At 41.6% G+C, this 27,983-nt stretch overlaps 2 protein-coding genes across 10 annotated transcripts in view; one reads left to right on the plus strand and one right to left on the minus strand.

The window, feature by feature from the left end:
* Positions 1-22,238, plus strand: part of TFDP1 (transcription factor Dp-1) — a 112,132-nt gene extending 89,894 nt beyond the window's left edge. For all 8 annotated transcript variants that reach the window (XM_056807563.1, XM_016424901.2, XM_007501240.3 and 5 more), the window contains exons 8-12: positions 1,091-1,159; positions 6,900-7,051; positions 7,957-8,123; positions 13,834-13,915; positions 20,882-22,238. In XM_056807563.1, the coding sequence (XP_056663541.1) occupies positions 1,091-1,159; positions 6,900-7,051; positions 7,957-8,123; positions 13,834-13,915; positions 20,882-21,029 (618 nt within the window). In that variant the 3' untranslated portion in view covers positions 21,030-22,238. The remainder of the gene's footprint in view (positions 1-1,090; positions 1,160-6,899; positions 7,052-7,956; positions 8,124-13,833; positions 13,916-20,881) is intronic.
* A 235-nt stretch (positions 22,239-22,473) lies between these two features.
* The window catches only part of ATP4B (ATPase H+/K+ transporting subunit beta), a 46,377-nt gene continuing 40,867 nt past the window's right edge, over positions 22,474-27,983 (minus strand). For both annotated transcript variants that reach the window (XM_056807566.1, XM_056807567.1), the window contains exon 7: positions 22,474-26,483. In XM_056807566.1, the coding sequence (XP_056663544.1) occupies positions 26,322-26,483 (162 nt within the window). In that variant the 3' untranslated portion in view covers positions 22,474-26,321. The remainder of the gene's footprint in view (positions 26,484-27,983) is intronic.

Genomic DNA, 27,983 nt, shown 5'->3' on the forward strand with positions numbered 1-27,983 from the left:
GTAGCTAATTGGAGTGTATGTGACTCAGCCTGCGAAGCTGCCTCTCCGAGTCTTCTGGAATTCTGGAGGAGAGAAAATGATCTCTCTCCACCCCCACCTCCCTGTCTTGGTTTCTGCTACTCATTATTGCACTTAGCCAGAATCATTGGCCTCTGGAGCTGCTAGAAGGTATTAGATATTGGATATCTTTTACAGTGAGCCCATGAAGGCTTCAGCTTTGTTCTTGGGGAACTAATTGTAGAGTTTGCAATGTTGGCTGTTTCCCTAACGGGGCCTATGTTTGTTGAATCAGGTAAAATAGGCTTGCTGCTGCTACTGCTGCTGCATAAAAGCATTGAATGGTGGTTCTGAAGGACAGAGAGACATACTTGTCATCAAGATAGGCTTTAACCCTTTGAGAGGGCTTCCCTCATGCTCCGAGTCACGGAACTGACCCAAACCTAATGTAGTGATACAATCCCATGGCTGTGGGCAGGGTGGACCTAAGGACACTGAGACCATCTGAATTTTAATGAGATGGTTAGCCTGCCATTTAAAAAATAATTGTTAACTTTAGCAGGAATATATCGCCTCAACATAATGGAAAGTGAATCTTTCCCTGTTTTCCCTCTCAGTGGTGTCTCTCTACAGAACTGGCATCTCTTGATGTGAGAGTTTTAAAAAAAACTATGAATATAGCAAGCCCTGCAGACTAAAACTTGACTCTTGGTATCTTTGTGACCCTGAGAAATAAATTCTCTGGGCCTAAGTTTGCTCATCTCTAAAATGATGGATTTGGACTAGTTGAGGCATAAGGTCCCTTCTAGCTCTAAATCTATACTCCTATGATATAAATATGGATAGAATTAAAGGGAAATTGAAATTCAACTTAAGAATTTGGAAAGTATATTTAGAAGCTGAGTGAAGGATCATAGGAACACAAATCAGAAAGTCCCTGAAGAAGTTAAGAATTTTATTATTTCAACAATAGAACTAATGTTTGGTTTATTTAAAAAAATTATATTAAATTGCTTTGGATACCTGAGATTATTTCTACCTCTAACTTCTTCGGATGACTCTTTGAGATGATTTTTGTGTCTTGTTTCTATAGGTAGAGAGGCAGAGAAGACTTGAGAGAATAAAACAAAAGCAGTCTCAACTTCAAGAACTTATTCTACAGGTAATGAATTACTTCTCTGTGTAGGGAACATTATTTCTGTTCTAATTTTTAAACTATCTTTTAAAATAACAAAATATACTCTAGTTTCAAGTAATAATTGCTAGATAATTTAAATTTTGCATGGTCAGAAAAGCAGTGTGATATAATGCCAGAGAGTGACAGACTTGGTTTATACCTGAATTCCAATTACTTGCCATGTGATCCTGGGCAGACTACTCAAGTCCTGAGCCCTCCATTTCTTCCTCTATAAAAAGGGATAAAACTGCCCCACTATCTCTTTTAGAATCCTCCTCCACTCTTTTACCTTCAAGCTCCTTCTCTGCTGCAGCTTCTCCCCGTCCTTACAAAATACCCGTATTTGATCTTACCGTTCCTGGTCGTTGTCATCCTAGAACTATCTTCTTGGTTAAACTCCTTGAGAAAGACATTTACAGTAGATCCTTCTATTTCTCTCACCTGTCATTTGATTATAAACCTCCATTTTCACTTCTGACCCCATTATCTAACTGAAACTTCATTTCCAAAGTTAACAGTAATTTCTTAATATCAAAATCTCACAGCCTTTTTTTTTCTCCAGATTTTATCTTTCTTCACCTCTGAGCCACTGGATAATTTCAGCCATCTTGAATATTCTCTTCTCTTTTAGGTTTGATGAGATCTTTCCTGGTTGTCCCATCTCCCTATCACACCCCCACTCACCATGGGTGACCTCTAAGTCTCTGTCTCTGGACTCTACTGTTTTTTAAAAATAATATTTTAAGTCTTGAGCTCCAAATTCTTTCCCTTCTTCTGACTTCCCCCCTCCTCTAAGACAGTAAGCAATCTGATACAGATTTTACATTTGTAATCCTGTAAAACATTTTTCCATGTTAATCATTTTGTGGAAGAGATCTCAAATGGAAGGAAAAAAGAAGAAAGAAAATGAAATATAGTATGTTTCAGTCTGTAATCAGATTCCATCTGTTCTTTCTCAGCCTCTAAACTCTCTTAATTGATGATCTCATCAGCTCCTTTAGGTTTATTTATCTATATATCTGCATAAGGCCGGTTAAACCTTAGTCTCCTGACTTCCAGTTCCCCATCGCGACCTGCCTTTTGGTTAGTGTGGCATTGGATGTCCTGGAAGCAGCTCAGAGATGTATCCAAAGCAGAAGTTGTTGTCTTGCCTTCCTTCCCCTCTCTTCTTCCCACTTTGCAGCCGTGGTGTCAGTTTCTACTCCTCACTCTTCCTCACTCAGTATATGCAATAAATGGTCAAATCTTGTTCCTTCTCATCTTAAAATATCTCTCACAGACTTGACAGACAGACTGACTGTCACTCTCACTCTCACTCTCGTTCTCATTCTCACTCATACATTCAGGTCTTTATCTTTTCTAACCTGAATTATTGAAATAACCATTAAGCTAGTCTTCCTGCCTTGGAGTCTCTCTCCACGCTAATCCATTCTCTACTCAAGCTTCTTTTTCTAAAGATTTCTTTCTTTTTTAAATTAAATTTTATTTTTTAGTTACATTTTTTGATTTTTTAAAAATATTTTTGATTTTTCAGTTGTAGTTTTTGACCATTGCTTTCAGACATGTTGTCATTCAGATGGCAAATAGTCTGATCCAGGCTATGGCGGGGCCCGGCTTCATCCCCTGCTCCCTGAGCTCCAGCAGTTCCCGGGTACCCCTGGATCCTAGATAAACCCCTTTGTGTGGCATTTTAAAGAGCTTCAGAAGCTGGCCTCGTCCTACCTCTCCTCTCTTAAATAGATTCCCCTCAGCTCCCCAGAGACCCCGCACTGTCCGAAGGGCCTCGGACCTAACGCTGTGTCTTGCCGCTGGTTTGTGCCCTGACCGTTGCCCTCCTGTCTGGATGCCTGGACGTCTTCACCTCCAGCTCTTTGTTTCTCTGGCTTCTTCCAAATCCCTCCTGCTGCAGGACGCTTTTCCCATTCTTCCTCGCTGCCAATTCCTTCCCCTCGAGATCCCCTTGTGCCTTCCTCGTCGTTCCCCCGTCACTCAGAAGAGCGCGCGGCCTGTTGTAAGGACGTAGTAAGTTCTTGTTGGCCGTTGTGGAGCAGTGCCTTTGGTGAACCGTCAGGCACTCCAGATCTTTCTCTGCAGTTGACACGTGGAATTTTGAGGGACCTGCTAGGGAATGAGTCGAAAATGAGGAAAACACATTTCCTGCCATTTAAGCACTTGCTACGTCCCAGGGAAGGCGATCGAAGTGTGGAAAAAATGAATCGGAATCGGGATGTGGCCGGTGGCGGTAGTTAGTTGGATGGAGGAAAGCCTTGTGGAAGCGAGGTTACTGCTGTTTTAAGCCTTAAAAGGACGGCCGGCGTCTTCAGGGGAAGAGCATGCCGAACGCGGTTCCACGGGGGGGACGTACTAGCTATGTTTGGGGAATTGTGACTAGGTTGAACTATAAGGAAGCACTTGTAGAGGGCAGTCTTGAATTGCTTTTTTCCCTAAACGGTGAAATTAAAGGTTTCGTATGACCAGAACTGGGTTTTATCACTTAATTAATAGCCATAACACCACCTCTTTTTAGAGAATTTAAATATTTGCAATGCAGTTGACATGCCTTTTCTTATTTGAACCTCACATCAGTTTTGTGAGACATCGGCCGCATTATTGGGCAGATGGGGAGTAACACGGCACATAAGCACGAGAGGGCAGAGTTTCTGAATCCCACGTGTCTTGATTTGGAAAATTAACCTGTATTTTGGTATGGTGATTGGAGGCAAGGCAGCCAGAAACGATGTTTGTGTTTTTCCCTCGAAATCGTGAATGTCTGAACTCGGGAGGGACAGTGAGATTGAAATGTGGAGACATTTGGAAACTACAATAGACACTGGAGAAACGACAAGCCCTGACAGCCAGTTAAGTCGAAGGACCAGAGAGGAGCCAGAGATGCCTGGGAGGATGGAAGTGACACGACAAGGCATTGGGGAAGGCGTGAAATGAGCTGGTTGGGGTTGGGGGTAGGGGGAGGGGAACAAGATGTAGCCATGCTGCATTGTAGGATGATGCTCGTGCACCCAGGAGGAAATGTGGAATCTGAGCCTTGAAAAAAGAAGACTGGGTTAGAGAAAGCTATTTGAGAGGTGTGCGCCATCTTGGAAGCTACACAGAGGCTTCGCTCTCCATTGTCGTCATCGGTGGTCGGCACTGATAGAAACGTAGCCTTGTTGCTGAGGGTGGGTGCTACTCTCCCTGTGCTCTGTGGGTAGCTATTATTAGGACATGTGTTCAGTTCCAGTGGCCACATTTTAGAAAGGATTGTTGACAAATTGCTTTGCCTTCCAAAGAGGGCAAATAGGATGATGAAAAGACTTAAAGCCATTCTCTGAAAAGCTATGTAAAAAGTTACTGCGAACATTTGAGAAGCGAAGACTTGGGGCTGGTGAAGCCTCCAGTGTGTGTCTTTAGGCTTTTGAAGGCTTGTCAGGGGAAGGAATCCAGTATCTGCACTTTGGAACGCGCCTCGGATGCCGTCAAATCCATTTTTGTAGATCTATTTTTTAGCCAGGAAAAAAAGATGTAGGGAGGCATGATGGATAAGCGTCTTCCGTGTTTACAGGGCCCGAAATGGGGAGCAGACTGGTTTTGCTGGCCCAGGGTGGCCAGAGGAGGAGCAGAGGGTGAAATGTGTAGGGAAGCCGATTTTAGCTCAGTTTACAGGAAAAGGTTTCTTGCTAAATGGAGGCAGTGTAGCAGAGTGAATAGCGTGCTGGACTTGGAGGCAAGAATATGTGAATTTAAATCCTGCCTCAGACACTTTCTCTTCCATAAAAAAACATTTATTTCACAGGCTTGTTGTGAGGCTCAAATGACATCATGTCTAGGTAGGTTTTTTTCCCCCAAACTCCAAACATTCTTATAGATGTGGGCAGCTGTTAGGATTAAAGCTATCCAGAAATATTGAGTGGCTGCAGTGGGAGGTTCTGAGCTCCCTCCTCTTAGAAGTCTTTCAACAAACACTTCCTGAAGACTCGGAAGGACCAGGCAGTGCTAAAGAAGGAGTCCCATGCAGGCATCGGCTGGGCTAGATGGACGTGTCTCTAACTCGGAGACGGTTTGATTTTAGGGAGAGAAGGAATGGGCTGGGAGAGAAACAAGTAAGGACAAGATTTCAGGAAATAACTAAATTCAAGAAGTGGGAGGGAGAAGAGGAAATGGAGAGTGAGAGAGGATTGGAATCAGAAGAGTGACTTCCTGTGCATTTTAGTATTTGCCTTTCGATTTTCAGGGGAAAAGTGGCAGAAGCAATAAATTATGTTCTGTTGGAAGCATTTTGGGCGCAGTCTTGTGTCTGCAGATAGTCTTTTTTACCCCTCTCTTCGCTTTAATTTCCTGATCTGAACTTCATTTCCTAATACATGATGCAGCCAATACTACCCCAGCCTTTTCAGTGAACAATCCTTTAGACATCTAGCTCAATTCGTCCACATGAGGTGAGATGTTCAGGAGATCTATACTCACCGAAACTGTCTTGCGCAGCCCGCTCGGCATCCTCGCTGAAGGATAGATGAGGAGTTCCTTTGGAGGGTCCAGCTTGTGGATAAGATGCCGCTCATATCATGACCCTCCCTCCCCCCAGATTAGTCAGAGCCTCTCAAAAGTCTTCCGCCTCATCACTCGCACAAGAAAAGGCACGTGTGCAGGAGTTCCTGTTTTCCAGACCGTGATGGCTGCTGTGGAGACGCCGCGCATGGCTTGTGGGTCAGGCCCAAGAAAAGGACGGCGGGTCTGTAGACACTTGGAGCGCCCCTTGGGGATCTCTGACCAGTATTCTTGCGTCAGCATTTCGGACGCGGGTCTGCCTGGAGGCTGTGAGCCAGGGCTAAAACGTGACACGTGCAGATCCACCAAGAGCACCTGCGTGGAGGAAATGTGTGAATAAAAAAGAGTGTCAAGAGTGACGATGACCTCGGCCCCCAGCCAGTCCTGTGCTCCCTGTCGTGGGAAGGGAAGGCTAGAAATGCCCCCGGCACAGTGAGGTATCCCGCGGGGAGCTTATTTGGGAAAGGAATAAGAACGCCATAGACAGGCCCAGCCGGGTTGCCCGACGCATCGTTGGAGGGCTCCTTGGCGTGAGTCAGAAACCACAGTGGATGCCCTTGCAGAGGTTACTTCCGCTTCTCCGGGGTGTTTTTGGGGGGAGCTTGTTCGGGGCTAAATCAGTGCTCCTCGACTCTTGCGATAACTAACGGTTACGGTGAACGCTTGTCTCCTAGCCATGCGCCTGTCGGGACGGGCCGAGAGTGGCGCAAAGGCGCGGCCCGTGGTGGTTTAAAAAACAAATGAAAAATACATTTTTTACATTGACTCCTTTTTATTTAAATGACACAAATCATTTGCATGTTGGGGCACTTCCTGAGTTCACACCATTCTTTTGAATATTTGATTTCCAAAATGAACCTTCTTTGCGGAGACGACGGATTCTTCTGAGGTGGCGTTCCGATGCCATCTTTCAAAGAGGCTGGGCCGAGGCCGCCTAGAATGCAGCTCCGGCCCGGGCTCTGGCCTGAACGGGCTCCCTTCTCCGTTCTGCCCCTTCCACCTGTGTGGAGCGAGAGCCACACGCGGGGCGCCGAGGCCCCCCCGGCTCTGCCCCCGCGTGGCCGGCCTCCCCGTGGTGGGTGAGTGCGGAGGGGATTCTATTTCTGGGGAGGTCAGGCTATATTTAGTGCGCAGAGCGAGGGCCTGACGTGATGAGTGTATAAGTTGGTGTATCTCGTTTCAGCAAATTGCCTTCAAGAATTTGGTGCAGAGAAATCGCCAAGCAGAGCAGCAAGCCAGCCGACCCCCCCCTTCTAACTCCGTCATCCACCTCCCTTTTATCATTGTGAACACCAGCAAGAAGACGGTGATCGACTGCAGTATTTCTAACGACAAGTAGGTTGTTATGGAAAAGAGAAGTTTTCCATCCGCCCTTTTGCTTCAGCTGTGAGTTTCACATCAAAAATGAAGACCTCCCATTGTGGGTTTTGTTAAAGACAAATATCCATACATCACTCCTTGGGTTCATTCGAGTTAGGGAAGGGCTCCCCACACCTGTGATTTCTCCATGGCCCTGCAGAGACTCGGCCCGGGCTCAGCAGCAGGCTTGAACCCGGGTCTCCCTGGCTCCCAGACTGGCTGCGGCGCTCCGCTTCTCTCATTTTTGTTAGTAAATACAATCGAATGACCTCTCATTTAAAAAACATTATTTTGAAAGCCTTCATTTCCCCTTTTTTGCCTACAGGTCACTTATTTCAAAGAAAAGATTATCTAAAAATTCCACACATGTTTAAAAAATGTGAGAGGAAGCGTAGTATAGTGGACAGTGGGCAGCGATGACCCGTGTTCCGATCCAGGCTCTTCTACAGACTGGCCTTGTTCCTCTTGCTTCTGCTAGGGGCGGAACGCTGCTGTTTCCCGCTGGCACGGGGAGTTCTCCTCCCCGGGAGGTCCCTTGGCTGATGAAATCACAGGTCTGGGAGCCCCCATCCGGCATTTTAAAGTGCTGAGAGAAGACGCGGTTCTGGTTTGGGGGGTGCTTCATCCGAGCGAGGGAGCGGGATGCTTGGCGACCGGCCGGTTTTCAGAGCCGGTGTCCTGGAGAACGAAAGGTTACTTCTGTACGTTGGAGAGCTCCTAGCCGGCAGATTCCCTGCCTGGTGTCCTCTAGCCCATTTCTCCCATCGGTTCTTCACTCATGCGTAGTGGTCCTCTGAGTCAGGCATGGGTGGTGTGTGCTCATCGGTCGCACCTCTCTGAACCTTCTTGATCCTGTTTAATAATGGAATCTTCCCTTTCAGATTTGAGTATCTATTTAATTTCGACAACACGTTTGAAATCCACGACGACATAGAAATATTAAAGCGTATGGGGATGGCTTGTGGACTAGAATCCGGAAGTTGTTCTGCGGAAGACCTAAAAATGGCAAGAAGTTTGGTACCGAAAGCTCTGGAACCTTATGTGACAGGTCAGTGGCCTCGGGGCTGGCGCATCACCTTTGACAGTGTGCAAAGACACTCTTTTTAATTGGTCTTCCCAATCTGCTCCAGGCAGATTCTACTTTTCCTTTCTGAAGGATTCCTACACAGCACATCAATCTTTTTGATCCCAGGTTACCTGGTAAAAAGCCATTTCTCTCCTGACTGCTTGAGCGTGTCGGAGTATGGCAGCTTGAAAGAGAGAGGGGTTTACCATTAAGTGCACTTTCTAAGACATTCTCCATTAAGACTTGGATGCGTTCTTTTACAATGGATGGAGAACCCCGGGAGAATCCTAAGGGGTGATTTTTTTCCAATAAGATAATGCCAATGAAAAGCCTCTAGGTTCAGAAAACTCAGCAATGACATCACGAAGATGAGTGAAAGAACCTGGCACAGATGATTACTACGGGAAAAATAACTTCTGAGAACCAATTAACCAGCCTCATGTCTTCAACCCTTTTCCTACTCTCCACCTTCTCATCCTTCCACAGCTAATCCTGCATCAGCATCTCAGTGAAAATTCCAGTCCTAGAGGGCTTTTGAAGCCTTCGAATCCGGACAGTTCTGAGTCTGGAGATGTAGGAACAGAAACGGAGGAATAGTGGAGCCTGGGAGAAAGTAGAGGGAAGAAACCAGAAACTCCACGTTGAAGAAAATCGATTAAAATAGCCCAGGAGAAAGAGAAAAAAATTAGCTGGTGGAAAGAGTGAAAAGAAGGTAGAGGAGAGCATAATCTTCAAAGGCTTCCCAGAAATATCCCTTTTAGAGTCATCCTATGGGCCCTTTCCTCCCCTCTACAGCCATTTCCACATCTTTACACCCAACTCCTGTGGGCCACCCGATTGTGAGAGGAATTCCATTTTCAGAAAGTGCAAGGGAACACAGAAGAGTGAGACTGGTAAAGGAAGAGACTAGGCAGTGGGACATTCAGAGTCTCCATTAACCACCCTCAGCCTCATCCACGAAACAGACTTCTTCCAACTTGTGGAGGGAATTTGTTGGAAAGTATTACCAGGGCTGAGGAAGAGGGCACAAGAATATTAGACCTTAGGAGGGGAGATGATTGATAATAAACACATTTTCAGCCAGAAGTCCATAAAAAAGTCAGTCGAGTCATTGATTAAGATAGCTGAGAGCTAATCAAAGGAGAGAAATGAGTAGATATTTGAAGGAGCATCTTAGTGGACGAGTACTTGGTGACAAAAAATTGAGTCACAATCATTTGAGGAAGATGAGAGGAGTTCAACGAATTCTGCAAGGCTCTTCTTGAGTAACAGTGAAGCAGCTCCCCAAATCCCTAAAATTGTTCAGAGGAGCAATCTGAAAATTAAGTGTACTTATTAAGGATGAAGTATTAAGAATTAAGGTGAGAAAAACCACATGATGGTTAGAACACAAAACAGTTCCAGAAGGAAAAAAAAATGATACAATAGAATTTTAAAGAGTAAAACAACCATGCTGGAAATACAAGCTCTACAAAACAAGAATACTGAAATTGAAATAGGTTCTCTTATTTTCAAAAGAAAAAATACCCTGGCATGCTGAGAGGGATAAAACCTAAAAGAATATCAGAATAGACAAATCACATGAGTAAAAAGCATAAGAGGAAAATCAAGAGAAAGTAGAAGTGAATTATTTTTTCATGAGGGGAAAAAAAAGTCTGATCCCCTGGATGTTCCAATATTACATATAGGGTGTAAAATAATATGAAAACATTTCTCTCAAATAGAGAAAGGAGAGGGTTAAATAAGAGACCAAAATAATGCCTTTTCAGCACTAGAGAGGGGAAGGAAGATTAGACTTTTTAGTTCCTCTCTCTGCCTTTGAAGATACCATTGAGGGGCAAGACACTGAGAGAAAAATAGGATTTAGGTATAACCAGCAGTAAGGAAATAATCTGGCATCATCATGAAATGACCCCAAGGAGGCAGAAGAAGGGGCTTAAAATGCCTGCTGTGGGGACATTGGATACTTAAGAATATAGAAGCTTCTTCTGAAAGACTGAGTGATGCATTTCTGCATTTCTGTCCTTATCCCATTGTTGAAGAGATGATCATTGGATATCCCAGAAGGAGAGAGCTGAGAGAAGGTAGAAAATGAGGTTTATAGGTTAAAAGGGAAGTATTGAGGGGAAGGACAAAGACAAGATGAATTCTATTTCCATGCCCCCCTCAAACCCCAAGTTATGGGACACTTCCCTGAGAGTGTATTTGTTTATTTCTTTTAAGTAGAATGGTAGACAAAACAAACATGAAGACAACACAAATTTAATTCTAAATGGGAAAAGTTAAATTCCTTAATAACAAAGAAATGAATAAGAAAATAAAACCCACATAATTTGTTGTCTACAAGAAATATTTTAAATATAGATACATGAAGAGTAAAAACACAGACAAGAACAAAATCTGTTAGGCTTCAGGAAACTCATCAGATAAAGGGAACCCCAGTTCTGCTGTCAGATAAAATTGACTGTCCAGGTAGATGGACTGTTTATACTTAAAGGCATCATAGATATTGGGAAATTAACAATACTAAATGTATATTCATTAAATGTCATAGCAATTAAGTTCTTAAAGTAAATTAAGCAAATTGCAAAAAGACAATGAGAGTAACACAATCATTTAATATTCCTCGTAAGAGATAAAGAAGATACATAGGTGAATAAATTGTTAAACTTGATTTGCCTGACTTGTGATAACTTTTGGATAGATACATTAAATAGCATATATATGTGTCTAAGGCAACTTTATACATGTTGATTATATGCTAAGGCATAAAGGGGAGTATAAAGTACAGATCTTCAACTTCCCTGTCTCCAGTCTTTAAATGATTTGCCAATGAGGAGAAAAACCCTGAGACAAATATATTTAAAATTGAACATTTTTTGGAGCATTTAAAGAGACATTCTCATCCTCTTCTAAATCTAAGATCTTCTAAGTTGTAAAATAAAAGGAGATAATTCTCTGCTTATGTTTGCAATATGTACCAGTGAGATTTTTTTGGAATAGAAAAAATGATAAAACATTCATTTGAAAAAACAAAGTTCTAGAATCTTAAGGAAATTAATGATTAAAAAATACAAATGAAGTGGTCATGGTGTTGCCATACTTTTAATCAGGTTATCAATCACTGATAACCAAATCTACTTGGTACTGGTTTGAAAAACAAATAGATCAGTAGAACAGATTAAATAAACAAGAAAAAAAGAAGTAAATAAACAGTAGGTCCAGTGTTTGGTAAAACCTAAGAACATAAATTATTAGTGGAAGGGACTCAATTTGATAAGAACTGTTGTGAAAATTAGACTGAAATTTGGCAAAAATTAGGTTTCTACCATTATCTTGTACCATGTTTCACAGTGAGTTCAAATTGTCTGCATGACTTGAAATAGAAAAGATCATATTATGAAGAAATAAGAAAAGAACAAAATAAGGTATCTCTCACCACTGTGGCCAGGGAAGGAATTTTTAAATAGGATGAAGGGACAAAAGAAAAAGTGGACAATCGTGAATATACAATTAAACAGCTTTTGTACAAATAAAAGAATTGCTGGTGTGGAATTAGAAGAGAAGTAGTAGAATGGGCAAAATATTGTCTCAAATTTGAATCCACTTATTTAGGAAATTATACCAAATTTCATTTTTCTAATTCATGATCAAAGGATTTGAACATTTTTCAAAAGAATTTCAGATCCTACATGAATGACCATTTGACAATATGTTCTAAATCATTAGTCTTAATAAAGTAAGAAACTCTTAAATTTTTGTCTTCCACCAAGCAAACTGGCAAAGATGAAAATGTTCTTTAAAGGAGTCTTCAGAATCCAAATGCACTTATAAATTGCTGGTGGACTTGCAAAATAATCCAACCATTCTGGATTTTAAATTGTAATCATGCTAATAAAGTATCTAAATTGTGCTCACTTAGCAATCCCACTGCTGGGCATATGCCCCAGCTGGATCAAAGACAAAAACAATGATTAAATATATTTGGAGTATATATCAGAATGTCCCTAATAGCAGTGTGACTGGTAGTAGCAAATCTGTAAACACTAAGTACTTCTCAGTTGAGGATTGGCTAAAAATACTATGTTAAAGGAACAGAATAAAATATGGTGATGCAGAAATTAATATGGGGAATTCAAGGAAATGTGGGGAGGTTTGTACAGATTTCTGTAGGACAAAATAATGGCACCAAAAGAAGAGTGTACATAGTGATCGTGACTTGAAAGAAGTTGAATTCCAAACAGTGAAAAGTCTTGAAGAAGAGATAACCCAATGGACTTCTTCCCTCGTGGCAGAGAGGTCAGGGCTTGTCAGAATAGAGTCAGACACTCTGTATGGAATGTTTTTGCTTCATTGTTGTTCTTTGTCACTTGGGGAGGTTTTAGTCAAGAGGAAATGACTTATGTGAAAGCAAGTCATCAAGAAAACACTTTTAACTTGTACAAGAATATTCATAGATGTGCTCTTTGTGGTGGCAAAAAATTGGAAAATGAGGGGATGCCCTCCAATTGGGGAATGGCTGAACAAATTGTGGTACATGTTGGTGATGGAATACTATTGTGCTCAAAGGAAAAATAAAGTGGAGGAATTCCATGGAGACTGGAACAACCTCCAGGAAGTGATGCAGAGTGAAAGGAGTAGAATCAGGAAAACATTGTACACAGAGACTGATACACTGTGGCACAATTGAATGTAATGGACTTTTCTACTAGCAGCAATGCAATGACTCAGGACAATTCTGAGGGACTTATGAGAAAGAACACTATCCATATCCAGAGAAAGAACTGTGGGAGTAGAAACACGGAAGAAAAACAACTGCTTGATCACATGGGTCAATGGGAACATGATTGGGGATGTAGACTCTAAATGATCACCCTAATGCAAATATCAATAATATGGAAATAGATCTTGACCAGCGACACATGTAAAATCCAGTGGAATTGTGCATAAGTTATGGGAGAGGGTTGGGAGGAGGGAAGGGAAAGAACATGAGTCTTGTAATCATGGAAAAATATTCTAAATTAACTAAATAAAATTTTCCCAATTAAAAAAAAGAAAAGAAAGAAAGAAAACACTTTTAAGAAAGGCATCAACTGGGGCAGCCAGGTAGGCCAGTTGATAGAGAGCCAGACCTGGAGTCTGGGATAACCTGGGTTCAAACCTGGTGTCAGACACTTTCTAGCTATGTGACCGTGGGTGAGTCAACCCCCATTCCCTACTGCTCTTCTGTCTTTGACTCAGTACTTAGTATTGGTTCTGAGACAGAAGGGAAGGGTTTAAAAAAAGAGGTGGGGAGGGGAAAGAAACAAGGACAAGGAGGGGAAAAAAAGGAAGAAGATGGGATTGACCTTAAAGAGTTAGAGTATTGCCTTGCAATGGGGCAATTGATCAAGTCATCGTGGAGAAGGCAAAATATATTTCCAAAAAGTTAAATAACGTGTGTCCTTTTCTTTATGATTTTATAGCTTATTTATACCTTTCATATAGTGATTATTTTAAACTTGTTGCCTTCTCTTCTGGTCTTGGTAGATATTAGGAATAATTGACGGCCATCATTTATGTCATTCCATACATTTCATAAGGCTATCAGTAAGCCTTCCCTCTTAGCTTTTTCTTTTTTCTTCAGTTTCCTTTGCCTTTTCGCATTTCTTCTTTCAAAAGCCATTAATTGTTCTATTTTCTTTGTTTTCAGAAATGGCTCAGGGATCAATCAGCAGTGTATATGTCACATCATCATCAGGTTCAACTTCAAGTGGCACAAGGTTTTCTGCCAGGTGAAACCAGTTTATAAAATTAATATGAACGAGTGTAACTTAAAAAAAAAACTTATCTCGCTTTGTGTTCTCAGCACATCTGAATACTTTTAAATGCAAAATTGACATGCTGGTTGTACATGAATAGTTTATTTAGCTCATTTGTATCAACAAATTACATTTTTGCCTCTATGGTTGTCATCCTTTCTAACTAGCCTATGAGTTTTTCCTTTACTTTTGTGAAGAATATTCTTTAAAAATTTCCCTCAAGTTGTATTCTATAAGGTTGGATTCTTCATGAACTCAGAACTTTGTTGTGATAATAATTATTCACATTTTTATAGCATTTTATGACCAAAAAAGTCCATCACCAAGTGGGCGCCAGTCTCTCTATTCAGCTAGGCCAGTTCTTGGACAGTGTGCTCCACCTATTGCTCGGACCATACTTGAAATATTTTAGCTTGATAGAACCTGTGAAACCCTCTGCTTTGCACCCAAGTCGACTTCAAGAAATCGGGGTTAGCTTCATACCCTAACCAGCCATCAAAGAAGGACTTTGTGGAAGACATTCTCACTGTAATTGAAAGCAAAAGAAGGAAATTCTACCTGAAATGGCTCAAAGACATACAAAATGGAATTGGGGAAACGAGTTTGATCGTACATCCACAGGCAGCTAGAAACGTAACCTTGTGTGAAATATCAGGTAGTACAATATTTAATAAGTATTTACAAAAGAGATAACACAGAAGTAATTGCACTTTACATACATCCCTCCGATTTGTTAAGAATGAAGAAGTGGAGACATTTTGAGAAGTCGTTGGTTGGGCTCTAAATTAAGTCAGCATGTTCTCTGTTTCCAGTACAAAGGCAGAGAAGTTGAGGATGGGGAGAACATAATTCAGGAAGAAGGAACAAGAAAGACTAACGACACAAATTAGACAGAAGCTTCATGTTTTTATTTCATGAACTCTTTATTTGAGGAAATAACTGCTTGTTGAGCACCGATGAACATTACAAAAAATCAGATCAGTTTTGTTTTAGCAGAAAAGGCTTGTTATTTATGTAAAAGTTATCTCTGATTCTGAAGTCAGACTATTGACTTGACATAGCTGATCCTGGAATGAGTAAAAACCATGAAGGAATACAGAATAATAACGAGAAAAATATATACTATTCATCTGAAACAGTTGAGCCCTGAATCCGGGCCATCAAAAATGGCTAAAATAACATCAGAAATAGAAGTGACATATCCCGAGTATGATAATTTTATTGCAGACATTTAACCAATATAAATTAATTGCCGCAACAAGGAAACCAGAAGAGCCAGAAAGTGCCATAATGATTAAGCCTCTGATTTACTTGTAAAATAGAGCGCTGCCAAAGATAGCCAAAGGAAAATATCAGCTTGTTTGTGAAAATCTTAAGAAATTCTCTTGCTTTTTTGTTTCTCTAGCACTCAACAGTGCTTTGCACATAATAAATGCTTTCTTCATTCATTCATTCTTATGAAACCTGTTCATGTATAGGAACGAACCATTATTTTCTCATCACAGAAAGAGGCACTTGAGGAAAACCAATTGCAAATAAAGATTGGCACAAGACACGCCAAGGACAAGGATGAAAATGGAAGGACAACAAGCAAAAGAAAAATGGGAAATCTTGTGAAAATTAAAACTATACTTTTATTCTCTATTAAGAATAGTAACCATCGCAACTGGATTGCCCATGATGTACCTCTGGGGGCGACAGAAATGTTACTCAAGAGGACAAAAGCCTTCCGAAGCGGCTGGTTTAGACTACATATATGTAGAGGTGATCTGTGCTGCCGGTGACACCATTATGAGGGCACTGAGGGATTCATATACAGGGTTTACAAGAAGGAGAAGATAGATAGTTCTGTAAAAAGGTGACCGAGCGACTGTCAAGCTACTGAACGATAGGCCGACTCTCCTCAGTCTTTGTGATAGTCGTCTAAATAGAAATCAAGTTTTAATAGAGAACAAGTGGCTTTCATGAGTTATAGTCAATCGTGGGCCCCATCTTACTATTGCACAACTGACTCAAAAATGTAGGCAAAATTAGACTCCATTGCCCTTGTTTTTTGTTACACTTCCCCTTTTTCTCTTTCGTTTGAGTGCACGGCACTTCATAGACACTCAGTAGAAGTCTTCTCAGTTTGATTTTGTCAGTACAGAGCGCCCCTCTGCAGCTTCTTTTTCCACACGATACCATTAGAACTCATTCTAGATGCCCCGAAAGACAGAGCAGACACGAGCCTGCTCAGAGATCCTTTCTTGGTAATACGGGTTGAAGCGGAAAATGGAAGGAAGCCCTATGCTCTCCGGAAACGGGAACCGGCGGGACGGAGGAGGCCCAGCAGCACGTCCACGCGGACGTGGAATTCCCTGTGGTTGGTGCTTTTCTGCCCGGGCCTTTTGGTGGGTGGCCTTGGGCGGACGATGACGTCATGCCCTAGAGTGTTGCCTCCTGGGAAAAGAGTGGAGTGATTCAGAAGCATGTGGATTGGCCATCCACACAGGGAAAAACACCCGTGGGCGAAGGGTGTCCATCGTGCAGGTGGCCACGCGCCTCTCGTCCGTCTGTGTGCTTACCTGAGAGAGGTTCCAGAGGGGTCCTGATTTGTACAGAGGAGGAGAGTGCCTGGATTGTCTGTAAGTGATGGCAGAGCAAGGCCTGGCTTGTCTGTGCCGCCAGCAGTCATGCACGGGTCACAAGAGGTTCCATCCAGGCGGTGGAATGGCGCACGCTGGTGTGTGCAGACGGCGGCAGATGGCCAATGAAGGAGAGTCGCCAGGAGAAAAGGACCACGACATCCCCCGCTAGGAAGAGAAGCAGACTGGGGCGGGGCGGGGGCAGCCTGCCTGCTCCCTCCGTGGGCCTTCGTTCCGTCAGAGAAAGCCCCTCGGGCAGGGCAGGCAGGCACGAAAGGGCAGGAGTTCTCTCCCGAGCGATCCTGTGGCATCTTAAGTCACCTCCCTTTTATGGAGCACGGAAACACGTCCAGCTTAAAGGTATTTAGGAGTGACGTGTTCTGGTGCCGATTCCAGCCCTTTTGCCCTATTGGGCTCTGCATCGTTCCGTGGATAGAGCCCAGAACTTAGAACCCTGAAGAGCCGAGTTCGAATCTGTTCTCAGATACTAACCGGATAACCTTGGGAAAGTCATGTAACCGCTGCCTGCCTCCGTTTCCTCATTTGTAAAATGGAGATCATTATAGCACCTGCCTTCTAGGGCTTTTATGAGGAAAAATGGCGATCTTTAAAGGGAAAGCTTTCTGATCCTCCAGAGTCTCATGAAGGCAGAAGAGCCAAGGCCCGCAGTTTCCAGAGCTGAAGGACAGACATGTCCAAGGGCTGCAGGGAGCGAGGGAAGAATTGTGAAGCTGGGCAGTGGGCGGACGTGGCCCTGCCACGTGTCACTGACGAGGATGTTGTTTGTCACGAGGAGCGGAGGAACTGAGAATAGACTGGGGAGGAGAAGCACGTGAGTCGGCACGCGTCCCTGTGGGAGAGAGGGAGACCCCTCTCGTGCTCCCCATTGGGACATAAATTCCCCTTCGGAGAGGAAGCTGAGCAGTGTTGAGGCTGAGGGGGGCGCGCTGCCCCGCGTCCTGTCCTGGGCGGCCACCTCACCGCTTCTCTGCCTGCTGCCCTGCCGCCGTTTACTCCCCATCCTTCTACCCAGAATCCAGAAAAGGAAAGATGGGACGATTTTTCATCAGGCCACAAAAGCCCCCCCATTAAAGCACTCTGTAAATGCTTTTAAAAAGTGACATGTCCTCGCGCCAACTCCCTCAGACGACCACGCTTTAGTCTTGGGGGTTTTGGCGAGTCTCCATCAGCGTGAGTAGCGTATTCTTCGTAGTGATGCTCATGGAGGGCCCTCACGGTGTGCCCACCCCAGTGTATGACTGGGAGCCACAGAAGACTCCAGCTTCGGCAGAGTTGGGCCTGAAGATCGCCCAGAGGACGATCAAGAGGCGCAAGGTTCCACGTGGATAGGCGGCAACGTATCACAAGGAGGGAGTTGCTGCACCCGGTGCCTCTCCACAAGGGTCAGCCCGAGGCTCTGGGACCCTTCGAGAGAGACAGGAGGCAGCACGTCCAATTGCTGCCACTGCTTCCCCTCCGATCCCAGGACCCTTGTGCCCAAGAGCCCCAGGAAGGGCAGTGACCCTCTCCATCCCCCACACCTCCTGTGTCTAGGCCTGGCTCTTGGTCCACTGAGCCATCTAGCTGTCCCAAAGCATATGCAATTAGGAAGTTTGGTCTGACCAAGTACCCAGAGGAGAAACCTTGCTTTTGGCTGTGAGACATTATTAAAGAGATTCGGGCATCAACTTTCAATCTATTCTATAGAAAGAGAAGAAAAAAGGAAGATAGAAAACACCTAGAAAGTAGGATTAGGAAAAAAGGCAGCCAAGAAAATATCACCACCTGCTGAATGACCCATAGTTGTTTTTATTTCTGTGCTATGAAGGTATCCTTGAGGATCACACATGAAGCGAGCAGGCAGGCTTTTATAGACAGCTTTCTTAAGCATCTATTAGTCACACTTGTCTGAAAAATAGAAAGAAAATGCTTCCTTGTGTTTTTTTGATTATAAAGAAATCATTTGACTTGGTTACTCAGAGTACAGCCTGCAAAACTAAAATAATCTCTCTTTTATGGATAGGAAATAATAAAATTCCTTGACTAGTGACACTAGATAGACAATTTAGTACAAAGTGATGGGATTAGATTGAAATCCTGCGGATATACTGGATACCTTCTCTGACTATGGGCAGCTTCAGGTTTCTGCTCTATAAATGAGGCTGAAAATGACCCCACCGACTCACTGGGTTGTCGTGGGGGCTCAGGACAGAGATGTGTGTAAAGTGCTTTGCCAAACCTCCAAGTGCCATGTAGATGTTACCTGTGAAACCTAGCCATAATCCTGAAAAGCATGTCACAGAGGAGATACTTTAGGTCAGGCATTCTGCTCGGATATATCTGATGCCAGGTACCATGAACAGAGTGCTTCCTGAATCTTACCGAAAGCTTCCCCAGCTAAAGATCAGTATATTTTGGCATAATGATCTACAGAAGGAAGGAAAAAGAAGAACAAAACAAAACAAAACAAAACAGATGGACAAAGGATACCTGTTACCTAGCTTATTGGATGGTCGCTCACCCAATTATTTGAGTGTATCTGTCTTAAATTGGGACTAAACATGATTCAGGTCAAGAATCGAATAAAAGCAGTCAGACAGTATTATGCTTGGGACAGTTATGTAATGCCTTCAATAATCCCAACCAACTTTCTGATCCACAAAATCAGCTTTTTTGTTTTCTTAAACACCGCCATTCTCCTGATGGAGATAACTATCAATCATGGAGCACTGCGATCACTGGTAAATTAATATCATAGATGCCCAAAAGGGCAAGAAGCACTCTCATTTTTCCAGCCACAACTCGTATGCAAGAAGTGCCAGTAAAGCCATCATTAATTAAGTGATCAGAGACTAGTGGGCTTTGTAGGGATGAGAAATGGACGGCCCAACACTTATAATGTTTTTTTTTTTCCCCACAAAGTAGTAAAAGACTGGAAGATATCCATTGAATCAGGTTAATCCTATGAGGATGTGGGCAAGAATCTGACAGAATGAGATGTTGCAGTTTGTGCCTTTGCAGAAGTTGTTACCTACCTAGTGAGATCACTGATTCATCAGTATATCAAGCAAGTGATAGTGATAAGTCACTTTGACACATATGTAACTGTTCCCTTTTATGTCATGTTTAAGACAGTAATCTTAATTTTCAAAATTTAATTAATTAATTAATTTAGAATATTTTTCCATGGTTACATGATTCGTGTTCTTTCCCTCCCCCCTCCCGAAGCCAATGAGCAATTCCACTGGGTTGTATATGTATCATTGTTCAGAACCCATTTCCATATTATTACTATTTGCAACAGAGTGATCATTTAAAGTCAGCGTCCCCAATCACGTCCCCGTTGAACTGTGCGATCAGTATATGTCTTTAATAAGACAGTAATCTTTAGAAAAAGAAACCCATTAAAAATCAAAAAAGATCCCAGCTGCCCTTGACCTCCATTGCCCAGCCCTTACCACTCTTCTGCCTTGGAACCAATACACGGTATCGATTCTAAGACGGAAGGTCAGGGTTAAAAAAAATCAAAAAAGGTTGCTTTGCACGCTCGATTTTGCAGCAGCCGATATCCTTGGGTAGCTTGCCAGAATGGCTCGAGAGGATCACAGATGTCCTGGTGTTGCTCTACTGTCGGGCTACTTTTATGTTCAGCTACATCGTGATCTTCCTGCTCTGGGAGCCCTTCTGGTTTCAGCCTGAATCTCGTAGCTTGGAATCCCAGAAATGCTCCAGAAACACTCCCATCTGGAGAGGTCCTACGGCCGGCCAGGCGTGTGCCTCTCAAGCCAAAGTACAGTCTCGCCTTGCCTACACCGTGGCAAGCTCTAGCCTAGAGGTCCCGTGAACTACGTGGGTCAGTAATTAGAGCACCGAAATGGCCTCAGCCACCTACTTGTGATCTGGAACAAGTTGCTTAATAGAGGCTATTGGTGAAAATATGCTCATTTGCAGTCGATGCTATTTTTCAAAGAAACAGAACAAAACCCAGTACGCAGATCGACCTCTCACTGGTGATCCTTCTGTGGTTACTGTGAAACCTTGATTAAATCCTAGATCTTTGGAGAGCTCCTTTCTTCACCCGTCACCATTTTCTCATAGGAATACTGTAAGACGAACATGCCACTACAAGGGAAAGCTCCAGGGTAGGGGCAGAAGGTACACCATCGGTGTCAGTCAATTTACGTATTTACGTTTCTGGGTACAGACTTAAAAACTTGTACCGTGAATGCACTGCCCTTCTCAGTTGGTGATTGAGTGGGTGGGGGGGACTTCAGCATGGAAACGTTTGTGACAGCTGCTCTTTTTTTCCCTCCAGTGATTTTACCAATGGTACAGATGGAATGTTGGCAACGAGTTCCAACGGCTCCCAGTACAGTGGCTCCCGAGTTGAAACTCCAGTGTCTTATGTTGGGGAAGATGATGACGATGATGATGACTTTAATGAAAATGATGATGAAGACTGATTTCTTGGCGTGTAGACTTTTCCCTCCTTTCAAATTCAGCTTCAGGAATAAATTGTTCTAGGGAAGAGAACTTTTTTTAAAAAATGTGGATTTTTATTTTTATTTTTGATCCTACCCCTAAGGAAATATTGGTAAGCTATTAAATTTAGAGAGTGCGGCTCTGATAAGCAAGCAAGGATTGTTTTTCGTAGGATTTTTAAAATGTGGTGTGAATGTGTGTTTTGATACCAGTGTGCTAATGCAGACCATTTATTTACTCGGTAGGATTTTGTGTTTTGTTTTCTAATATTTTTTACTTGAATGTCCATTTTGCCCCCTAACAATTTTTGCTGAATTTGTTGAAGAAATTGTACTTCATCCACATCAATGAAAATAAAAGGCTATCCTTTTGTGGAAAATGGTTCACTGAATGGCCATTTATTTGAAGAGTGTTTTGAGTGGTGCCACTATCTGACGGATAGCAAGATGATGTGTTTTTATTTTGCTAAATCATGCAATGTCCAAAGAACCAATCAAAAACAAGTTTCCCTTTTTTAAACATTAAGCTCCATAAATGTTATGAATTTATTTCCCTTAAATTATATTTACTGTTGTAATTCCATCAAGTTTATATAATTTTCCTCTCTATGTTGGTATGTATGGATTAAAAAGGTTTAAAAAAAAAGTTTTTGTTTGGCAAAAGTTTACTGCCATGCTGGTGCAGCTATATAAAATATCTTGAAGGTTTGGAATGATTTATTGCTTATGTAAAATTCGCCTGATTTCTTACAGGCAGACTTTGGAAACTTTTTATTATATAGTTGTTTACATACTTATAAGTCTATCAGTTAAAGACATATACTGAAACAAATGTTTGTATTTGTTTCGTAAGCATCTTCCTGTAATCTATTATAAAGTTGAAATTAAATATAGAAAATGTTTTAACAGTTTTTTAACTCAAAATTTGTCAATCATTTTTAATAGTTCATTTTTTTTATTAAAAAAAGACATTTCAGGCAGGTGGTGTAGTCTCTTTTTAAAATTATTCACAAAACAAAATTAACTGCACAAATGCTGTCAGCTGCCTGTTCAAAGACAATAGCCTTTTTATTGAAACACAAATAAACTTTTCTGTAATATTTTATGGAATTTAAAGAGACTTTAATTGTTTGACTTGTTTAACTTGGCACTGTTAGTTTTTATTAATAAAACGCGCATGGGCATTTTAAAGAAGCTCTGTGTTTTTCTAATTCAGGATTATTCTGTCTAGAATATTTTTTGGTCTGGCTTTGCTTTAAAAAGTGAGTGAAATTTAATTGCCAGGACCTAAAATACATACCCTGGTGGTAAACTTTGTGATGTTCTTAACTCCCAGCATTGCCTGATGCTGCATTTGTGAGGGGTTTTATTTCTCTTGGCCTCCCATGCTGATTATACCTGGCTCTAGTACTCACCTGTATGGAGGTGGGGGAGTGAGAACAAGCAGTGTTCTCCTGACTAATTTTTGGAAGACCAAAGGAGATAGACAGTAAAGTACATAACATATAAGATGGCTTTATTTTCTGGTAGACGATAACTTTAACAGTGCCCTAATAATCGGGACAGCTTTTCATCTCTGATAATGATAGGTAATGCAAAAAGGTTTGACATACTTTTATTGATTTATATGAATAAACCCATACAGCCTGTTCTTTATTCCATTAATTTGTTATGAATTCATATTGAGTTAACTAGCATCATAACACTGGATTTTTCTTTTTTAGGGTGTCTAGCCATTAAAAAATGATGAATGTTGAGGAGAAAGTGAAAATTAGGGCCATTTACTTCATTTTGATATGCTTTAATAAATAAGTTGTGGAATTTAGAAGGAAAGAAAGTACCCATGTAAATAAATGTGTCATCAACTTTTGATTATTCAAGATAAATATTTCATATGTATATCACATTTTTTGTTATATGTCTTTTGACAGATCTTCTATTTTTAAACCATTTTAAGGGATTAAATAGGGAAAGATGCGGCTCAGATCAGTTAATCTATTCAACTAAGTAACTCCAGAACAATGTTTGGGCGAAGAAGCTGGAATCATTAACCAAACAAACTTCACATTCATTCATCCACTTAGATATTCTCTTGTGATCCACATTAGAAGCATGCTTCTGATACCTTAGCCTTTCTTTCTATCTTCAAAAGCCCCCTCCTGCTCTTAAAGTAACTTCTTTGTATACAGTTACATAGTTGAGTCAACCATTCAGAAATGTACTTTATATCCAGCTGATTCCTTTTATTTTACATTTCAGCAATTGATTAGCAAACATTACTGTTATTTAACCAATTCTTACTTATTTAGCCAATTAATATTTAACCAGTTCTTAATTATTTGTGCTTTTGGAGAGAAAAAGAGGAGTAGAAAATTCAAAACAGGAATAGAAGAGTTTTCATTTGGTTTTGAAATACAATTTTAGACTTGTATACACACTGCTTAGATATTCTGCCATTCCCAGTCCAGTCTTGTGTAGCTCTGTATTTCTTGGGCATTATTTCAATAGTATTAATGGAGATTACAAAAGGGCATCGTGGAAATTGTACTTCTGCATAGTTGTGAATTGTCTGTCTACCACCAAAATAGTCAATTGCATTGAAATTAGACACGTTAGTTATTGAATATTTCCAAGTATAGTCTTTAAATTTTAGGGATAATCAAATCTCTTTGCATTTTCTTTTCTTTTTCTAAACCTTCCGTTAGAATCAATACTCTCTATTAGTTCCAAGGCAGAAGAGCATAAAGGCTAGGCAATGGGGGTTAAGTGACTCACCCAGGATCATACAGCTAGGAAGTGTCTAAGACCCAATTGGAACCCCAAGTACAGAGCTCCTATCTCTGGGTCTGGTTTTCAGTCCACTGAACTACCTAGTTGTCCCTTATTGCATTTTCAGTATGGTGAGTTATAAAATTGGACTAAGGATTTGACGTAGAAATAATTTTTTTTCCTATGCCATTTTATTGATGAGTAAACAGGCTCAGATATTAGTCAAGTCTTTTATGGATCAGCACTATTAATGCTAAATAATTTTTGTGGAAAGTTGACAAATGTTACCCTCAAAGCAGAATGTAGGGTTGAATTTTGAACATTTAGATCAATCTTAATTCCAATGAATAGTTTTTAATGTGTCACTTCCTATATAATTTGGAATTCCCTTTTAGCTGTTAGTTTCTGGTTATCATTTCTTTAAATCTCCCCCCCCAAGTTCTTGATAATAAGTCAAGATAGTGGTGATCTTTCCTGAAGGAGACTACGGTCTAGACAAAAGAAACTTAGCTTATAATTCTAGTTCAGGCGCTTCCTTTTTCCTCTGTGATCTTAGGCTATGATCTAATCTTTCTGTACACTGCCAAACTGTGGTGTTACACCTAGACCGTTTACAGACTCCAGATGCTTTGCCTGAAGAAGGAGGAAAAGAAGAAGAAAAAGAAAAGGCTTGTGGTGGGAGTAGTGGGGAACTGTGGACATAATAGCCATCTTCAAGCATTGGAAAGGCTCTCTTCTGCAAAATGTATTAATAACACTTGTTTGATTCAAGACAAGAACTCTAGCAACAAATGGGTGCAAGTGATGGTGAGACACCAAAGCTTGTTCTAAGGAAATATCCTTGTAACTCCAAAAGCAACCCCAAAGTGAGGAATGGAGCATAATGGAAAGATCTCTGGACTTGGAGATTCCTGGAAAAGTGTCCTCAAACTCCCAATTGAAAGAGGGGCCACCAATTTGTACCCAAGTTGTGGAATGTCCTATTTACATGCTTTATTGAAATTTTGTTTATTTTATGAAATATTTTCCAATTGCATTTTAATCTGGTTCAGGCTTCCCTCGAGGGTCGCCGCTACTTGCCTGCTACCTCTGCTCCAGAACACTCGGAATTCTTACCTTGATTCCACCCCTCCCTCTCTTTGGGACTCACCTGTAAAATGAGTAGGTTAGTTGGCTCAGTGATGGCTAGTGAGCCCAAAGCTTGGGTCCTGTGAAGACAAGCTGTCTGCAGAGTTTTTTAAGCACTGGTGTTCCATACTGAGCTTCGAGCCTGAGCCTAGTGACAGATGGGGCATCCATCATCCAAAGGCTAACCCTTAAATAGGTAGCGAGACTCCTCCCCAGAGGGTTTGTATGATCGCAATTTAACCCCCAGCAGCTCCCAGAGATAGCCTGCCAAGGTGTGGAGAGTGTTACAACCAGCAATAGAGGATGGAGTGCCAGCGTTGACGTCATGATGGACCCTGGACGTGTTCGGTTTTGCAAATTCAATGTTCTAGATTAATTATGTGGGACCCATTCTTTACTGCTTAAGAAAAAAAGCCCAACTAAAGCCAAACCATGCAATATTTACTTAGTTGGCTACCTTTTTTTTTTTTTAAGATTCTACCTTCTGTCTTATAATCCATACTGAGTACCAGTTTCAAGGCAGAAGAGCACTAAGGGCTAAATAATTGGGGTTAAGTGACTTGCCCAGGGTCACACAGCTAGGAAGTATTAATGGAACTTGGGACCTCCCATCTCCAGGTCTCTATCCACTGAGCCACTTGGCTGCCCCCACTTAGTAAGTTCAGATGCCAGGTTTACAAAAGAAAATAATGAATATTTAGTGCTTTATATTTTATAATTATCCTCCAAAAATCACTTATTATGGAAACTTAAAAGAAATAAGTACATCAAAATAGTTGAGTTTTCACATCAGTTCCTTTTTTTAACATCAGAAAATAATCCAAATGAAACTAGTAAATGTCCAGTTAAAGGAAACTATTTTAGTTACTATAAGAATAACTTGGATATATATCTTAGTGCTTCACATCATGACTAAAAACAAGAATATAGAACATGTTATTTTATGCCATTATTTTATGACACATTTAATGGCCTTTGCATTAATCTGGTAATTGTTAACAATAGAAAAATACGTGGAATTATAGTAAGGCAAGTGACTACAAAGATAAGTGTCAATCATAGTGGCCTTCATTAATGGTTTCCATGTAAGAGTTGCTATAATAGATGAGTAAATCTTTACCGAAAGACTAGTTAATGGAGCCGTGGAAGTAGTGATGTCATAGGAAATTGCCAATGCTTTTCATCCAGTTGCCTCTCAAAAATGATCAAGTTGACTTTAGCATTGACGTTGGAGGAGGGGGAGGGGGAAGAATTGAAGCCGATTTCATATGGGACAGAAGTGCGAATCAGTACAAAACATGCGGCAGTTTGTCATTTTCTGAATGTTGGCCAGCCTTCTTGAAAGAGTCTTCGCCCGGAGTGCAAACGGTGCTTGTCTCACTTCTGAATTTTAAGTTTGAACTCCACTTTTCCTTCGTAAGGGTCATGGGGGTTGTCGAAACTCACATTCTCCGCAATGATTTTGCACACTATGATGACTTCCTTATTCTTGGGTATGTTGAGGAATTTGGCTGCGACTAATGGGTTGCTATAGTGGGGCTGGAAGGGAAGCACAAGATGGATAATAATTTTAGGGCTTCATGGAGTTTTTTTTTTTACTTAAAGCAACAAACTTAAGGAAAGTATGAAACGTGATTCTAGTAGGGTTGCTGTTGGAACCAGTCACTGGCCAGGAAAATCGTGTCCTATTCCCCAGCAAAACCTGAGTGTCGTAGCAAGAGACTAATTCAGACATCTAAGCCCTTTTCACCATTATTTTAGCATCATTCGCTACTACGTACTGTAGAGAAGTACATGCAGGACCTGATTCGATATACTTTGTTTGAGGCAAATACACTTAAAGCAAGATTAAGAGGAGCAACTAACTTCGTTTGTTATCCCCTTTTGGTTAAAAAAAAAAATAGGGCATACCTTTCCGTAACCGAGGAAAGAAATGAGTTAGTTTGTTGCGACAGGAAGATTGTCAGGGAAACACTGGGTACCCCGTAGGCCACAGTGAGCCTAAAATGATACCTTTTGTTTTTCTACATGTATCATTTTTCCTGACATCAGAGACCACACTAGTAGTTAATCGATCAGTTCCTCAGATATTTATTATCCACATTTACTAGCCACCAGTTATCTCTTTGAAGTAGTGGGTAAGAGGGTTCCTGCCCTGAGGATTTTCTAATCGAATGCAGAGTGATACATGTAATATAAGTGTGCTGGAGAAGAAAGGAAGTGCCCTTAAAGAGCTTACGATGCTGTCTGGAGAAAATGACATGACCGAAGGTGGGAAATGGGAGGGGTCATAGAGTGCCTTGGAATCTGGGGAGAGGACATGACATTCAATTTGAACCTTAGAGAGCCAGTGGACATTTGAGAGCTAGAGAGAAGGGAAGGACATTTCCAGCAGAGCGCCGACCATTAGAATTGGCTGGGAGCTGTTTGGCTGTAAGGTAGTCCAGAACCAAAGTGGGTTAGTTTAATAGAGTGAATAATCCAGGTTGACTAGAGCAGCAAGCGGTTGGGGTATGTGAAGCAGGGCCAGAAGAATAGGGAAGCACTAGAATGGGGCACATAGAAAGACTTTAAATCGAATTCCTTAAGGAATAGGAAACCACTAGATTGTTCTGAGCAGCAAGTGACAGAAGATCTGCGACTAAGGAGAATCAGTCGGTCATTGCTGTGCACACTAGATTAGAGAAGACAGAGGCAGCATTGTGGAAGAGGCCACCGGATCCATCTTGGACATGTGATGAGGAGGGCCTTCCTGGGGGAGTGGTAATGGGAATCGAGAGCCCAGGGCATATGGCAGGATTTCAGTGGTAGAATGAATGGGAGGATTTGGTTACTGAAGGTGAGGGCAAACATATAAGCAAATATCGCCAAAGTGTAAAATCTGGGAGGACTGGCAAATAAGTGGCAATGGTGTCAGAACATTTAGGGAGGGAAAGCCGAATTGTGGATCTATTTGGAGTTCTACAGTTGGAAGATGGAGCATCCAAGCAACTGGAGACTCAGGTCTCAGATGACAGGTTAGGGTGTGATGGTATAAGC

Source organism: Monodelphis domestica, chromosome 8 (assembly GCF_027887165.1).
Source record: "Monodelphis domestica isolate mMonDom1 chromosome 8, mMonDom1.pri, whole genome shotgun sequence".
NCBI lineage: Eukaryota > Metazoa > Chordata > Mammalia > Didelphimorphia > Didelphidae > Monodelphis > Monodelphis domestica.